This window comes from Ctenocephalides felis, unplaced genomic scaffold (genome assembly GCF_003426905.1).
Source record: "Ctenocephalides felis isolate EL2017-DRISC unplaced genomic scaffold, ASM342690v1 CF-g0.4_SCAFFOLD_00845, whole genome shotgun sequence".
Classification (NCBI taxonomy): Eukaryota; Metazoa; Arthropoda; class Insecta; order Siphonaptera; family Pulicidae; genus Ctenocephalides; species Ctenocephalides felis.
The window spans coordinates 8,034,433-8,052,077 of NW_020536999.1; the positions used below are offsets into that span (position 1 = coordinate 8,034,433).

The window sequence follows — 17,645 nt, forward strand, 5'->3', positions numbered from 1 at the left end:
TGCAACCTTGCGATCTCCATTTCGCACTGCTCCACAGTCCTGTTTGATCTCTGCGAACACTCAGACCTCGACTGAATCTCCGACTCGCTGGAACTATCAGTCTCCACCAACCTTCTCGATAACTTCTTCTGCAAACTGCCTGAACAATGGACAACATCTGCCGACTGATAGGCACTGTCTGGATTCATATTCTCACTATCGTAGTTCAGATGATGGTTTGTCACATGCTGGTCATCGTAGGTGGATTTGTTTTTGTAACCGTGGGAGCACTCGTAGTTTTGTTCATCGAAGTTTAGGTTGAGTTTGTTTAAGTAGCCTCGGTTGCAGTCGTTGTTGTACCCAGTACCATTTTTGTATCCTTGTTGGTCAAAATACTGCAAGCGTTTGTTCGAAGAGTTTTGTAAACTTGTGTTGGAATACGAGTGGCTTAAGTTGGAATTTGGGTAGTACAAACTGTTGTTCGAATGTGAATGTTGCAAAGGGATACCGATTGTTTGATGCACCGGACTGGATTTATTATCATAATTCCTGTGGTACTCGTAGTTGTTTCCATAACCATAATCCGGGTGAATTAATTTTATCCAAAGATCTCTTAAACTTATTAGCTAAATAATTTTGTTCGTTCTCAACACTTGCTAAATCTTTAACATTCCTATCGATCTCGTACCTGTGTTCATCGATTCTTTTCTCATCAGACATACGATTGTTCCGATAAGACAATCCAGGATTCGTCCTGGGTATCCTTAAATTCCTCCTCATCACCGGACTGGGAGTGTCTAAAGGTGAACTAATATAATTAGCAGCTCTTTGTAAATTTTCTTCAGAACTTGAAGGCGTTAAGGAATTTTCAATCAACTTTTTGGAGTTCTGTTTTGAAAATCCATGTGGTACACAGGATTTTCAAACGCTAAAGCCATGTTATTATTACCACCATTGTCCTGTCCAGATTTGTTATCAGTTTTCATTTTAATCTTAATGGGATTAATCAAATCTGTCGGGCTTGAACTTTGACTTTGGGTAGTAATACTTTGGTAACCAGAACTGCACACATTCGACAACTGTCCGATGGATATGTTGGATCCTTTATTCTGCACATGATTTTGTGCAACGTTATTAGCATTATTAACCAAATCTACATTCTGTTCATCAGCATACGCAAACAAGTCTGATAACTCGTCCAAATTGGCAGTGTTTTTAACATTACAATTAATCCTGTCGTTATCAAAAACATTCAACCGGTCACTCACCAAACTCGCTTGCGAATTTGTACGCAACTTGCTATGTTTAGGAGTCGGACTCTTCCTCACAAAAGCACTAGAAGTCTCCAAACCGATAGGAATCAAATTGCCTTCATTCGGGTTATCGCAAATCTCAACTGTGCAGATTTGATTGTATGTATTTCGAGGCAGAGTGGCAGCACGTACTCCCAAATTTGGTGACTTTTTAGGATAATTGAACACTCTGGTCGGTGATGGTTGCTGAGTTATAGTTTGATCATCGGCAGTGACGTTGTTTATTTCGGTGCTGCTTGTTACCAAGTTGTTTTGCACACATCCACTTGTCGGGGTAATGATTGTCGATGGAGATTTTTGTAATTTGGCTTCGGTTAAGGAGACGTTGGAGACTGGCATTGTGTTTTGGACTGTGGGATCGTTGAACCTGAAAAGAGATAAACAAAAATATATTATACTAGCTGACCCGGCCAACATTGTTTTGCTAAGTAAGGTATATTCTAAACAATTTCTAGAGAATCAAAAATATTAATACTTTAAGTGCATAAGGATGTGTTGTTTGAATGCTATTTACAATGAGGTATTATAAAAACCCCATTAGTTTGTCTATATCTTGTCAATACAATCAAACTGGAAGTTTTATACATTTTTTATAGAAAACATGATATAATCCTATTCAAGTTTTTTTGGTCTTTCGACTTATTGATTACGTTTCAAGTCTTTCAGATTCTATGTGGATCCTAGATTTTGTGTATAATTGTAAATATTACTACTGAGCTTATACAAAATTTTCAAATTTCTGCGAGAAGAGATAGAAAATGAATTCAGTATTTTTTCTTTGACTTGCATTTTGAAAAGTTTCAAATAACATTCGATGAATTAAAGTAAATTTAATAAAAAGTATATATGTAGAGCAGGGCGAGGCACAAAGGTCCAATTTGACTTTGAGCAAATATAAACTATATTATAAAGTATATTATTTCAAACGAACAATTTTCTGACTACGTTGATTTATTATTCATAGCAAGCTATACAAAGTACATTTAGCTACATTTGTTACAGTTATATATTAATTGACAAATTAATATATAACTGGGAAAATTTTATTCGACAAAATGCTGGAACTTCCCGTACCGTAACGAAATGTTCAAGGAATACTGAATGTTTTCAAATAGATTATTATAAATATTGTAACATTGTCTAATATTTAGATTTATATAAACCTTGCAAAGTTCAAATTATTTGTTTACAGTATATTAGAAATTTAGTCAGAATTAAAAATAAAATCTGAATTATTTTCGATATACAAAAAAACTAAAAAACTGAAAAAAAAAAAAATTACAATTTTTTTTTCCAAAATCAATTATTTTGTTAAAACAACCTGAAAGTTTTTTGAATCATTTACATTGGACGTTTAGTTCTCTCAAAAACTGCCATTTTTGCACATTTAGCTCTGTATCTCCGAAACGGCTGGACCTGCCTTTGCCAAAAACTAATCAGCTCTTTTCCCTATCGATTGGAATCGAATGTTTTTTGAACCATTCAAATCGGTTGATCCGTGCGCCCGGAAACGTGACTGGAAATTTGTATCCATACATACATACACACCACACACACACATCCATTTTTTCTGAGATATGCCAAAATGTTCAGAAACCTTCAAAACGTCGAGAAATGCAAAAATTTTCAATTTCGATTTTCGGCCCATTACAATAACTTACCCTACGGGAAGTTAATAATATAACCTAGAAAATGTTTTAAAAATAGCAATGAGTATACAATTATACAAATGAGATCTTCCAGAGAATTGTGTTTGAGAAAAATATGATTTGCAAAAAAAGAGTGCTACAACGCCAAAAAGTGCATTTTTATATTAACATTTCAAAAAAGTTGATATTTTGAGTCTCTATAATACTTGCGGCCCGTTTACTAACGTTTTTGTATATAAATAAAACTACAAACAAAAACTACTTACTACAATTTATTCATAATTAAATAATATTCACGTAAAACTATAGGATATATTTGACAATTGACGTATTAGCCTCCGTCCGTTGTTTCATTCAAATTACGCTTCTACAAAAATTTTCAAATTAAAAAAGTAAAGTTTCTACGCGATTTTGAAATAACATCTCACCTTTTCGACTATCTCTGGATTGGCACGAATTTTTCAAGACAAAGATTGACCAAATCGGTTTAGCCGTTTTCGAGTATTTCCGGATCATTTGATCGAGAGCTCCATTTTTATATATAAGATATTGTGATAAATATACAAAATAATCTTATTAACAATCTAATTACTACCTGAATATATTATCCGTGATAACCATCGATCCCCTGCTGTCCCTGATCTGTTGCTCTGGCTTATAAACAAGTGCATCGAGTATCCTTTTCAGTTCTTGTAAGTCTTGCTGTTTATTAGGAGGAACTTTGGGCAAACTTTCTAACAGAAGACCCTGAAGCAATGACAATTGTTTTCCTCTATCAATGTGTCCACTCCACTGAGTCGTTGTAGAAGAACACGATGAGATAGTATTTGTGTGATCTGGCTGTGGAGGCACAGGAGCCTAAGAGATAAAAGACAATTGAAATCAATAATATAATTTGTTCATTTATTAGTATAATTTAAGGCTCGTCGGTTTTCAAAAACGACAATGACAAAAACGTTTTTTGGCAAAAATTATGGAATTCAAAAACTGGTTTTTTAGTGAAAGAAGTCGGTTTTCACTGTATAAATGGAAAATGACAAATATAGCCAAATATAAAAGATAGATGACAGCGTTTTGATTCTTGAAATCACATCGGTTCAATAGCATTTGATATCTCATTAGTCTGCAATGGTTTCCAGAAAGGTTTTGTATATATTAATTTAGATTTTTATACCAGTGTATATATTAATTTAAATCAATGTGACTTCTTCTTGAAGAAGTAACTTCCTATACTCAAACTTAAAAAAAAAAATTTAAACCCTACAAGCCACAAATAAACTTAGAATTATTATATCAGGCTTTAAAAACAATTAAGCATAATTCGGTCGCAAGTATGAGAGTATTTTCTATTTCAGGAAATGTTGCGAGTAAACAAAGGACACGTCTAAGTAGCAATTCGATAGACGTCCTAAGTTTTTTTTAACTTCCCGTAGGGTAAGTTATAGTAATCGCAAAAAAATCGAAAATGAAAATTTTTATATATCTTTACGTTTCAGAGGTTTCTGAACATTTTGGCATACCTTAGAAAAAATGGATGTATGTGTGTGTGTGTGTGTGTGTGTGTGTGTGTATGTGTGTGTGTATGTGTGTGTGTATGTGTGTGTGTATGTATGTACGTGTGTGTATGTATGTGCGGATACAAATTTTCGTCGACGATTTCGGGAACACGGATAAACCGATTTGAATAATTCAAAAAACATTCGATTCGTATTGATAAGGAGACGTGCTGATTAGTTTTTGGCGAAGGCAGGTCTAGCCGTTCCAAAGATACGGGGCAAAAAGTGCCGAAAACGGTAACTCAGTTTTTAAGAGAACGGAGCGTCCGATTTGAATAATTCAAAAAACATTTTACTTGTATTGACAAGATGAAGAATTGATTAAATTTTCATGAAGGCAGGTCTAACGGTTTCGGAGATCAAATGAAAAAAGTAAAAAAAAATGCCATTTGGCGGCCAAAAATGATCATTAGACATATGCACATCAAATTATCAGATATTTTATAGAGATTTTAACAATAAGTATGAATTTGGTTTACAGTCCTATGGGTTCCGTACCAGTGTTTACGCGTTAGGCGGCGACGTGGCGCTTTACGCTCTTTGATAATTCGTCTTTATGCAGTTAAAGCAGTACGATTGCTTTGAAAAAAAGTTTAGATCTTTCAAAATATGTCAAAATAAGGAAAATATTTTTTTTTTCAAAAAAAAATAAAATAAAAAAAAATTTTTTTTCGAAAAAAAAAATTTTTCAAAAAAAGAGTAATTTTTTGTCCAATTTATAGTTTTTCAAAAATCTTATTTTTTCGAAGTAAAATTTTTTCAAAATTGTTAATCGTTTTTTAAAAAAAAAATAATTTTTGGTACGGGAAGTTCCAGCAATTTGCCTTAAGGCACGATGCCTTAATTGCCTTAAGACAGAATTCCACTTACAGCTAGTTTAAATCATATTTTATAAAACAAAAAAAACAATTAGAATGTTCAGAAAAAAATAATTAAAATTGCTCGGAACAGACAATACCCGAGTTTAGCTTAATTGTTTTTAAAACTAAAAATGATATTACAAGTATGTATAAACATGCATCTAATTTTTTTTTTTAATTTAATGATTTTTTTTTATTTAAAAATGTATTATTTTAATTTATTCGAAAACTTTCCTTTCACTATCATAAAAATATTTTTATTCTTATATGTGAAAATGATGCATGAACTAGCTGTAAGTGGAATTCTGTCTTAAGGCAATTAGGGCATCGTGCCTTAAGGCAAATTGCTGGAACTTCCCGTACCAATAATTATTATTTTTTCAAAAACGATTAACATTTTTGAAAAAAATTTACTTCAAAAAATATGATTTTTGAGAAACTATAAATTTGACAAAAAATTACTTTTTTTTGAAAAAAAATTTTTTTTTAATTTTTTTTTTTAATTTTTTTTTTTTTTGAAAAAAAATGTTTTCTTTATTTTGACATATTTTGAAAGTTCTAAACTTTTTTTCAAAGCAATCGTAGTGCTTTAACTGCACAAAGACGAAATATCAAACCGCGTAAGCGCCGCGTCGACGTCTAACGCGTAAACATTGGTACGGAACCCATAGGAATGTAAACCAAAATTATACTTATTGTTAAAATATCTATAAAATATCTGATAATTTGATGTGCATATGTCTAATGATCATTTTTGACCGCCAAATGGCATTTTTTTTACTTTTTTCATTAAATCTCTGAAACCGTTAGACCTACCTTCATGAAAATTTTATCGATTCTTCATCTTGTCAATACAAGTAAAATGTTTTTTGAATTATTAAAATCGGACGCTCCGTTCTCTTAAAAACTGAGTTACCGTTTTCGGCACTTTTTGCCCCGTATCTTCGGAACGGCTAGACCTGACTTCGCCAAAAACTAATCAACACATCTCTTTATCAATACGGATCGAATGTTTTTTGAATTATTCAAATCGGTTGATCGGTGTTCCCGAAATCGTCGACGAAAATTTGTATCCGCACATACATACACACACGCACATACATACACACACGCACATACATACACACATACACACACACACACACATACATCCATTTTTTCTAAGGTATGCCAAAATATTCAGAAACCTCTGAAACGTAAAGATATATATAAAAATTTTCATTTTCGATTTTTATGCAATTACTATAACTTGCCCTACGGGAAGTTAATAACGAATAATTATTTTCAAAGTTACTTAATCCAGATAAACTATTATTTTTTAGTTCTACTAATTAAAATTATAATAATTTTGTTTACTATCTATAAAGTTGAACAATAAATAAATTAAGTCAAATACTGATCTAAATTACACTAAATTTGCGGATAAATTACAGAATGTTCGAGCAAAAATTTATTTTCTATATAAAAATCGAAAACCGGTTAAAACCGGTTTTTTAGTAAAATTAAAATTCGAAAACCGGTTTTCTGAAATGTCGGTTTTTGTATAAACCCTAGTATAATTGATATTATGTATTTTATCATTATTACCGATATCCTGTATAAGAACTCCTTCATATGAGGTGCCTCTTGTAGCAGAAAGTCGTTCAAAAATTCCATAAAACCTTCTTTTCCTTGAAACTTTGTGAAATTAGCCAACGTCTGCAAAGTCTTTGCGACGAGTGTCAAATTTCTGGCTGCTCTGTCATCAGGATATTCTGAAATAGATTTATCGATTTGATGAAAAATTGTAAAAATTAAATCAGGGGGCGTCCATTAATCACGTGAACGATTTCCAAGAATTTTTAAAAAATAAAATACCCCCGCTTCCTCAACCAACATTACGTGTATTTGCAGTACCAAGAATAGATTGTAAAAATTTGAAATTTTCTTTTAACTAGTTGGTTTGGTATTTAGCCTTGAGGCAAGTTACATGAACTTCCCGATATGTGTAAATAATCGACTTAATAAAAAAAATGTGTAAATAATATACTTCTCAATCCTACTTAAAAAAAAACGATAATAATTTTAGCAAAGTTTGACGAATTTTTAAAATTAAACTACTTGTCGTAAGGCCGTAATATTACAGTAAGTTCTATAAGACCATGATGTATACCGACAAAAAAAGTTCCCATGAAAATCGGCTTAATTTTTTTTTCAACGGTTAATTACAAGAAAACGGCTCGGTAGAATTTCACCTAAAATTAATCAGTGTCATTCCCAACTAATATCTTTCGAACAGTTTTTGATTTTTTAAAATCGGTTCGGTAGGATGAGCTTAAATGTGGACGAAAATTTAACACTTTTTTTCAAATTGCAAAGAAACGGCTTGGCAGATCGTCACACAAAACTGACAAACAATAGTCCTCATCGAGATACTTCGAATAGCTTTTAAATTTTTGAAATCGGTTCAGGCGTTTTTGAGAAAACGGCGATTTACGGCAAACAATCTATTGGTGCACACGCACACACACACATACTTTTTCCAAATTTGGTCTCATTCGATTCAGAATGGCTTGAAACGTCGAGAAAACATAAAATTAGCGAATCGGATTTTTTGATGAAAACATAAACTTCTCCTTCGGGAAGTTAAAAATGTTCGATTTTTTTCTACATTGAGGTAAGGGGGCGTCCATTAATCACGTGATCACCTTTTAGTGATTTTTGGATCTCCCCTTCCCCTTGGTGATATCCAAAATTACCCCCTCCTCGTGAAAAAATTGTAATTTTTTTATTTTTTTTTAAATTTAGGTAAAAAAATAAATCTACATGATATCTTACTATAACACTCCCTTCCCTAGCTGATATTTCGTGATTTTTTTACAATATTATTACAATATTATATTGTAATTTTCTTACCATTTGTGATGTTAAACAAACTAGGCGACAATATAGCTGGACATAAAAATCTCAAAAATATCGAAGCTGAGATCAGATTGTCAGCCATGTCTTGTCGATTTAATTGTGCAAGCCTGCAAGAAATAAATCAATAACTTTCAGTAATTAAATTAAACATTTTTTAATTTAAAACCAAAAAATTGTTTTTATACAAACAAGTATAAGTCCATTACATTTTTTTTCTTACCTTCTTCTAAAAGTGGCAAAGCATTCTCGAATCTGCAAAGGAAATGCCTCATGACTATGTTTCACCGAAGTCCAAACACTGCTGACGGCTTCTCTTAAAGCATTTTGATTCTTCAGCAATTGCGTTGAATTCGGGGACACTCCACCTCTTGCTGGATCCACTTCGCAGTCACAAGTTGCACTCGATGCTAAAATTGCTCGTACTGGTGGACCTAGGGTGTCCTAGAAAAAAAAAGAGTGCGCGTAAGGATCACACGCGATTGAAGTAAAACTTATTTGCTACTGTATAAAGTAGCAAGTTTAAGTTGAGTAAAAATAAATACATCATATAAAAATTTTGAATAATGTTTATTAGTAATATGGTAACACTCGTGATGCGCACATTTATTAGTGTCGTCAATCATTATACACATTTATATAATGATAAATTATAAATTATATATTTATGATTGCATTAAAAATATGTATCATATTTACAAACAATAATGTAATCAAAGTCGTATTTGAAATATGACATGATCGTTTTAAAGTAATTGCTGATTAATAAATTCTAAAATATTCATTCACACAGTGGATTATGTTAAACAACGCCTAAACAAATATTGTTTTTGCAAATTAACTCATCCTGTAACAATTGTGTTTGAAGAACTTCATGTAATTAAAATTAACATACATTCATTTACTGTTTGTATTTTTTTACTTTTTCGCTGTCGATATAATTTCATTCCTTGAACAGCTGTAATATCCGTCTTGCCTAACAAATTGAAGCCATACTTTTATATTTGTTTTATTTATCAAGCCCTGCACATAGATTGATCTATGAATAGGTGAAATTAACCTTTCAGATTCAGTATCTAGTTTAGGTAGATAATTTGGTATAGGTGGAAATACAAAACCGTTAAATTTACACAAAGTGGGAATTTTACCCGAATTTAATGCCTTTTGACAAGTTTGACATCCAACCTGATTATTTGAATCAATATTCAAAAAACATTATTAAGAATTTGTTTTTGAGCATTATTTGATATTTCTAAGTCACTTTGAAGCCAAAGTCGATCACACACAAAACATACATAGCCAAAGCTATCATTTCTTACGCAGCGCAGATTTTTCATATGTTTCATTATTTATTTGCGATCATTTGCACTACAATTATTTATGGGGGACGGAATAAAATATTCTTCCGATCCTGACATTTTTATTAACTCACGAATTATACTGCTAACCCATGTCGCGCCTAAAGAAGTTTTACTTCAAAAAATGTTTAGAGACTACTAGCTAAATAGAAAACTCAAGTGAAAGTCGACACATTTTGTTTTGTTTTTGACATATGATTTGACATTTGATGTATTTTTTGTTTTGCTCGCAGACTAGATCGAATAATTGCGATAACTAGCGTCGTAAGCGCGAATCATGCAAGCGATCACTTTACACCCATGTCGCGCCTAAAGAAGTTTTACTTCAAAAATAGTAATAGTAATAAATAGTCAGTAATAATAATAATAATGGGTGGTACTGCCCTAGGACAGACTCGTGATCAGATTTAAACTCTGCCTTATTAAAAACATATTTTTCATCTATATTTTCCTAAGAATGTGTTTTGTTAATTACCTGTAAGTACTGTTCGCCTGTAAGTTTCAAGAATGCTTCCATAGCTTTGGTTGCCAAAGAATTTCCTCGGAAGGTCAATCGTTGATCACCGACCCTTAATAAATCGAGAGATACCACATCTGCTAAAAAGGGTCCGGCTTGTCCTAAAGACTGCATCAATAAAACCATTGACGAAGCAATGTCTTCTTTGGCTTTCACACCTGGTAACAGAAAAGACACAATTTAATAAATTGTCTCATCTCCTAAACGGCTAGTAAGAAGTTCTAATTATTAATTTTATTGTTTTTTTTATCTTCCCTTAGGGTAGTTATAGTAATGGGCCGAAAATCGAAGATAACTAGTGGGGCGCATGGCATCGTACCTTAAGGCAAATTGCTGAAACTTCCCGTACCAAAAAAAAATTTTTTTTAAAAAAGATTAACATTTTTGAAAAAAATTTACTCTGAAAAAATTAGATTTTTGAGAAACTATAAGTTTTTGACAAAAAGTTACTTTTTTTAATAAAAAAAAAGACTTTCAAGAAAAATTTTGGAAATTATGAACTTTCTTTTCAAAGCAATCGTACTGCTTTAACTGCATAGGGACAAAATATAAAGCGCGTAAGCGCCGCGTCGCTGTCTAAAGCATAAGCATTGGTACGGAACCCATAGGAATGTTAACAAATTGTATACTTATTGTTAAAATCTCTATAAAATATCTGATATTTTGATGTGCATATGTCTAATGATCATTTTTGACCGCCAAATGGCTCATTTTTTTACTTTTTTCTCCATATCTCCGAAACCGCTAGACCTGCCTTCATGAAAATTTGATTTGTTCTTCATCTTGTTAAAATGTCTCTTAAAAACTGAGTTACCGTTTTTAGCACTTTTTGCCCCATATCTTCGGAACGGCTAGACATGCCTTCGCCAAAAACTAATCAGCACGTCTCCTTATCAATAAGAATCGAAAGTTTTTTTAATTATCCAAAACGCTTCATCCGTGTTGCCAAAATCGTCGACGAAAATTTGTATCCGCACACACACATACACGCACACACACATACATCCATTTTTTCTAAGGTATGCCAAAATGTTCAGAAGGTTTTGAAACGTAAAGATATATAAAAATTTTCATTTTCGATTTTTTTGCGATTACTATAACTTGCCCTACGGGAAGTTAAAAATTTTTGCATTTCTCGACGTTTTGAAGATTTCTGAACGTTTTGGCATACCTCACAATCAGAAAAAATGGACGTGTGTGTGTGTGTGTTTTATGTGTGTTTTGTTTGTTCGCATTTTTCGTCCACGTTTTCGGGCGCACGGATCAACTGATTTGAATGGTTTAAAAAACATTCGATTTATATTGATAGAGAGATGTGCTGATTAGTTTTTGACAAAGGCAGGTCCAGCCGTTACGGAGATACGGAGCAAAGAGTGCAGAAAATACAAATCGAGTTTTTGAGAGAACTGATTTGAATGATCTAAATAACATTCAATTAGTAATGATGGGAGAAGAGTGATTAGTTTTTGGCAAAGACAGGTCCCGCCATTTCGAAGAAGAGCTATTTGTACAAAAAATGACAGTTTTTGAGAGAACTAAGCGTCCGATTTAAATGATCTAAAAAACTTACTGTTTGTTTCAACAAAATAATTGCTTTTGGAAAAAAATGTTTCTAATTTTTTTTTAATTTTAGATTAAAAATTCAAAAAATTAAAAAGGATAAAAAATTATTACATCTTTTTTTATTTTCCATAAAATATTTTTGTAATTTTGGATTAAAAATTCAAAAAATCACCCAGGCTAAGCACAGTCTAAGTGCCACTCTGGTACAAATTTTCAGCCAAGTGCGTTTAGACTGTTTATGTACTGGAGCACTTTTCCAATTTTGTGAAAACTATTGGAAAATGTGAAAATGTCGCCAAGCTAAGCACAGTATAAGTGTAAATGCCGCACAGAATTATTTGCAAATGCGTTTAGACTGTGAACATACGGGAGCACTTTTCCAATTTTGTATAAATTAGGCAACTATGTTTTTTGAAATTGAATTCGAAATGAAATGACGATTGTTAATGTTCCAGGAGATAAATTGATTTTGATTTACATTTGACTTGCTCACTCAGATATAACAAGTTAGCAAAAATAATGAAAGTTACAGTATTTGTAATAATATATTTGAAAACGTTTAATATTCCTCGAATATTTCATTACGGTACGGGAAGTTTGAGCAATTTGCCTTAAGGCACGATGCCATACACCACTAGTTGTTTTTTCTATTTCCTCACCTATGACAGGTTCCAAGCTCTCGCACACCAGTTTATAATTTCTTCTCAAGTACTCGGTGAAGTTCTCGTAATCTGCAAGAGGCCTTACTCTTGTCGATTGATACCTTGCCTTCAATCTCAAGGTAGGACCATCTCTTTGACCAGAACTCGTGGTTGTACTTCTGGACAGACTTCCGCTGGCATTGAAATCTTTTTCTGATAAAATGGGATACCATCTTTCCGTGAAGTATCTGCCATCGAGTTCGTTCACTGGTATCCTGACTGAACCTAAGGGAGGAAGAAATAGGTAATTGATAGAATTGGATGGTGATAATAGATTGTTTATTCGTGTTTTGACTTACCGACTAAGATTTGTTTGTCCCTTTTTCGTTTTCGATCTCCTTCTCTGTAGACTTCGACTTTAAGTTCTTTTACATCTGTTGGTAGATCTGTTAAGTCGAAGAGCTCACCCCAGAATAATATTTCACCTAAAAATGTTAGAGAGATATAATGACCATTTTTTACCCCCAGACATCCATCTTTTATTAACTTCCACGGCAGTATGTTTTTAATAGCTCTTTTCATACTTATATAAGTTAATTGAAACAAATATATATGCAAACAATATTATATTACGATAGTATAATGATATTCCCAGAATAGGTGTATACAATTTGTATCTTTATGTAAAAATCAACGTATGTATTTAAGTCAAATAAAGCAAATTTTCAAATTAAAAAATTAAATTATTAACTTCCTGTAGGGTAGTTATAGTAATGGGCCGAAAATCGAAAATGAAAATTTTTGCATTTCTCGACGTTCTGAAGGTTTCTGAACATTTTGGCATACCTCAGAAAAAATGAATGTGTGTGTGTTTTGTATGTCCACATTTTTTTGTCTACGTTTTCGGGCGCACGGATCAACCGATTTGAATGGTTTAAAAAACATTCGATTGCTATTAATAAGGAGATGTGCTGATTAGTTTTTGGCAAAGACAGGTCCAGCCGTTACGGAGATACGGAGCAAAGAGTGCAGAAAATAGAAATCGATTTTTTGAGTGAAACGGATCATCCGATTTGTATGATCCAAAAAACATTCAGTTCGTAATGACAGGCAAAAGTGGTTATTAGTTTTTGGCAAAGGTAAGCCCATCGGTTTCGGAGATACAGAGCTAAATGTTAAAAAAATTGCAGTTTTTGAGAGAACTAAGCGTCCGATTTAAATGATTCATAGAACTTTCTGCTTGTTTCAACAAAATAATTGCTTTTGAAAAAAGAATTGTTTTTAATTTTTTTTTCAAAAAATATTTTTGTGATTTTGAGTTAAAAATTCAAAAAATCACCCAGGCTAAGCACAGTCTAAGCGCCACTATGGTACAAATATATTTGCAAGTGCGTTTAGACTATTTATGTACTGAAAAACTTTTCCAATTTTGTGAAAACTATTGAGAAATGTGAAAATGCCGCCAAGCTAAGCACAGTATAAGTGAACATGTCGCACAGAATTATTTGCAAATTCGTTTAGACTGTGACTATACGGGAGCTCTTTTTCAATTTTGTGTAAATTAGACAACTATTTTTTTTTTGAAATTGAATTCGAAATGAAATGACGATTGTTAATGTCCTGGAGATAAATTGATTTATGATTTATAATTTACATTTGATTTGCTCAGATATAACAAGATAGCAATATAAATAATGAAAGTTACAGTATTTGTAATAATATATTTGAAAACGTTTAAAATTTCTCGAATATTTCATTACAGTACGGGAAGTTCCGGCAATTTGCCTTAAGACACGATGTCATACACCACTAGTTACCTCTTGCTTTGGCAGCAGTCCTAGCATGCAAAGTTCCATCGAGCAGGACATCACAGTAATACTTTCTTTTCGGTGGTAAACATTTAGCTTCCAACAACCAAAGTTTTAAAGAGTTATCAGTTCTTGGCAGTTGATCAGCTGATGGTTGAATAGACTGTCGTAAACTGTAATAAATTTTTTTTTGAAAAATTCAATATCTTATTGCAAGTAGGGAATGCAATACCGGCATACCGGTATACCGAATTACCGGTAAACCGCCCGGTTTTTTGGCAGTATTTTTACCGGTATTTATTCCAAAAATACCGGTATTTTCGGTATTTTTACAGAAGCGCTATTTGATACATAATACCCTAAAGTTTAAGTTTCTCCCAACAAATTTATCTTTAAATTCCATAATCGCATAAACAGCTATATCTTCAAGAGATTCTATAAGATGAACAAATGTCAAATACTATTTCAACTCGTCATTAAACTGAATATTTATTGCTTTACTAAGGGCTTTATATCGTGTTATAATAAATAGAATTAGACTGATAGGTAATGATGTTTGTTTCATCTTTTGTAAAAATGTAACGGTTTTTTAAGTGATATTTGCGCCAAAATATTTTATATCATACAGATTACCCCTGCGCAATCTTTATTTTTTCCTAACTTTATACATAATCATTATGATAATTACTAAATATTTTTGCTTCTTATTACAATTATAAAATATTATTTTTCGAAAACGTTTCAAAGTTTGAAAATACTATAAAATCATCACATTGTTTTAAATAACAATACTCAACAATTATAGTAACTTATTATTTATCTCGACAAAGTATCCGATCTTAAATTAGTGTAGAAGAATTATTTTTTTAAAATATTAGAGATTATGCTAATTTAACACATCGGATACAGACAATACAGTTTATTATAATAATGTAATGCGTTCTTTTATGAGTTTTTGGTCTTCCCTACTCATAAGTTTGTTTTTGGTGAAAAGTACTCAATATACTCGATAGTGATAATACATTAATTAAATTGCATATGTTTTTATTAAATTATTATCTAAAAAACATAAACTTATTGTTTTATTTTATTGTTTAGTTGAATATAGTTGTAGTTGTATATACATTTTTTTTATATTTGTACTAGTAACTTTCAATTTTGTTTACGTTTGTTTAAGATAATAAAAATACCGGTAATTTACCGGTATTCCGATTTTAAAATAAAAAATTACCGAAATAACGGTATTGAAATTTTTCATCGGTATTGCATTCGTTAATTGCAAGTATTATAACTATTATTACCTGTGCATCCACAAGTCCCTTTCCTCTCGAGACGAGCAACAGAAGTACCTTGGTGGTCTTGAACCACCACGGACCTCAAAGCACCATTGTCTTCCAGCAACGCTGGCATGTACAGGGGCCACCACGACTTCACCGCAGCCTAATTCTAAAAAAATAATAAAACAAACTTGTCAGATTAAGGGGCACAATTTTCAAAAAATCGAATTTTAAATTTTTCCATATTTCGTTAGGTTATACATTTAAAAATAACATACCAAAATTTTAAATTGATATCTTAAATAGTTTTTGAGTCACAGCCATTTATACATATATATAGTATTATGTAGTACTAGCAAACCCGACGAACTCCGTTTCGCCAGCAGATGGTTTCGTGAGAAAGATGAAGAAATTTTTTGTTTGTTTTATATTTGAAAAGGAAATAAAAATTGAATTTAATTCGATTACAAAAATGAAGTGTTTTTTAGTTGAACTTCTCTAAGTAAATGAAAGTGAATCCGCAATTTATCCTTTTCATTGAAGTGCTCTGTGGTAAACCAAATTTTTTGTTTTTTGGTCTGACGTCGTTAACACAAACAAAGCGGATGGTTTTCCAACTCGTGAACATGCAACGTATAACTGCCCATGTGAAAAACAATAATTTTCTAAATAATCTATTTGAAATTTAGCCCGCAAACACTAAGCGATTGGCCTTGTGACTTGTTATTGCGAACTGGAAATTGCAATCGTTTGAAGTCAAACGGAAGACCAGTCGGAATCATTGGTATGTCACCAAAACGCCAGCAATTTTTTATTGAATGGTGAAATTCAATACGTGTACATCATTATTCTTTGCGGCAAGAATTGTTCGTTGATTTAACCAAGCATAATTCTAATAATTCTCGCTAATGTCATTACTCGAATTTTTAATTACGGTGCGTGAAGTTCCAGTAGCTTGCATTAAGGCACGATGCCATGCACAACTAATTTTCTTAGAGACCTTTCCAACGAATGTAAAATTGTCGAAGTCGGTTCGTGCGTTCTGGAGTTATTTCGTCAGGAAGGAAAATCCGACTTATTTTTATATATATATATAGAACATAACGATCATTTAATCTTTAAACGCGTTTTTCTCGAAACAGCATTTTCCGAATTTGCTGCAGCGATTACTCAAAAACAAATGATCCGATCACTATCGAATTTTTTTTACATGTTCTATATATAGTTCTCCGTAAAATGAACTATCGATTTTTTGATCGGATCAAAAATCGAATTTTGGCAGTCCAGAAACGACCAAAATTTGGGTATAATTCGACTTTTTTTAAAAAACGCTGTCATTTTGTCAATTTTTGATTTTTTTTTCTATATCGTAGTTCATTTTACAGACAATATTATCTAGTTTAACAAGTTTTTTTTTTATTTCATCCACGTAGAAGGCCGGAATCACTGCAACAGCGAAAGGGCTTTTTTTGTCGCGCCGTTGGAGATCGACGATAACTTAAAAAATATTTAATTTTTTTCTTCAAAAGTTTTACTATATATTCTTAAAACACGTGTAAATATATTCTTAAAATTTTGAAATGATTGATAAAGTAGTTTTTTCAATATAAATTCCCAAAAATCACCTTTTTTTAGACGGTTACACTAGTTGTGCCCCTTAACTATACCACTTACTTAAGTGAATTATTTTCCTACCTATTGTCGATAAAGCTGCATGTCCTCCGAGAAGGCTCTCGTGCGACCTGGAGCCCCTGAGTCCGCCCCTGGTGACCATCATCCCACCGTGCGAGGATGACATTGCGCCCCCTGAAGAAATCCCGCAGTTTTGGCCGCCCCTTCGGCACCTTTCTAGCTTCGTAACACTTTTCGTTCGTTTCAGAGGGTTCGAACGAAATGATCTGGAAAAAAAATAATAAGCGTCAAAAAGTGCATCACAACCATCAAGTATGAATTTTTTTCTAACAATGCTATTTTAAAGTAGAGGGCTGATAAAAGTGTAACCAGCCATCGCCAAAAATAATGTGGGGCAAAAAGTCCACTAGCACCTTATCTTAAAAACAAGTAATGTATGGAATTTTTTTTCTAACAATGCTATTTTAAAGTAGAGGGCAAAAACGGTGTATCCAGCCAACGCTTTAAATCGGGCGACATCTCGACTACGTCGACAAGTGTTTTTTTTGTTTTTAGTTTCTTTTCGGTTTTGAGCGCTGTTGTATAGTTTACGAC

General features: G+C 32.4%; 1 protein-coding gene across 5 annotated transcripts in view; it reads right to left on the reverse strand.

Moving 5' to 3' along the window:
- The window catches only part of LOC113363921 (probable Ras GTPase-activating protein), a 201,414-nt gene that overhangs the window by 17,962 nt on the left and 165,807 nt on the right, over nt 1-17,645 (reverse strand). For all 5 annotated transcript variants that reach the window (XM_026606403.1, XM_026606402.1, XM_026606404.1 and 2 more), the window contains 6 exons: nt 17,115-17,317; nt 15,444-15,588; nt 14,152-14,315; nt 12,694-12,819; nt 12,353-12,619; nt 10,089-10,288 (listed from right to left, as the gene is read on the reverse strand). In XM_026606403.1, coding sequence (XP_026462188.1) covers nt 10,089-10,288; nt 12,353-12,619; nt 12,694-12,819; nt 14,152-14,315; nt 15,444-15,588; nt 17,115-17,317 — 1,105 coding nt within the window. The remainder of the gene's footprint in view (nt 1-10,088; nt 10,289-12,352; nt 12,620-12,693; nt 12,820-14,151; nt 14,316-15,443; nt 15,589-17,114; nt 17,318-17,645) is intronic.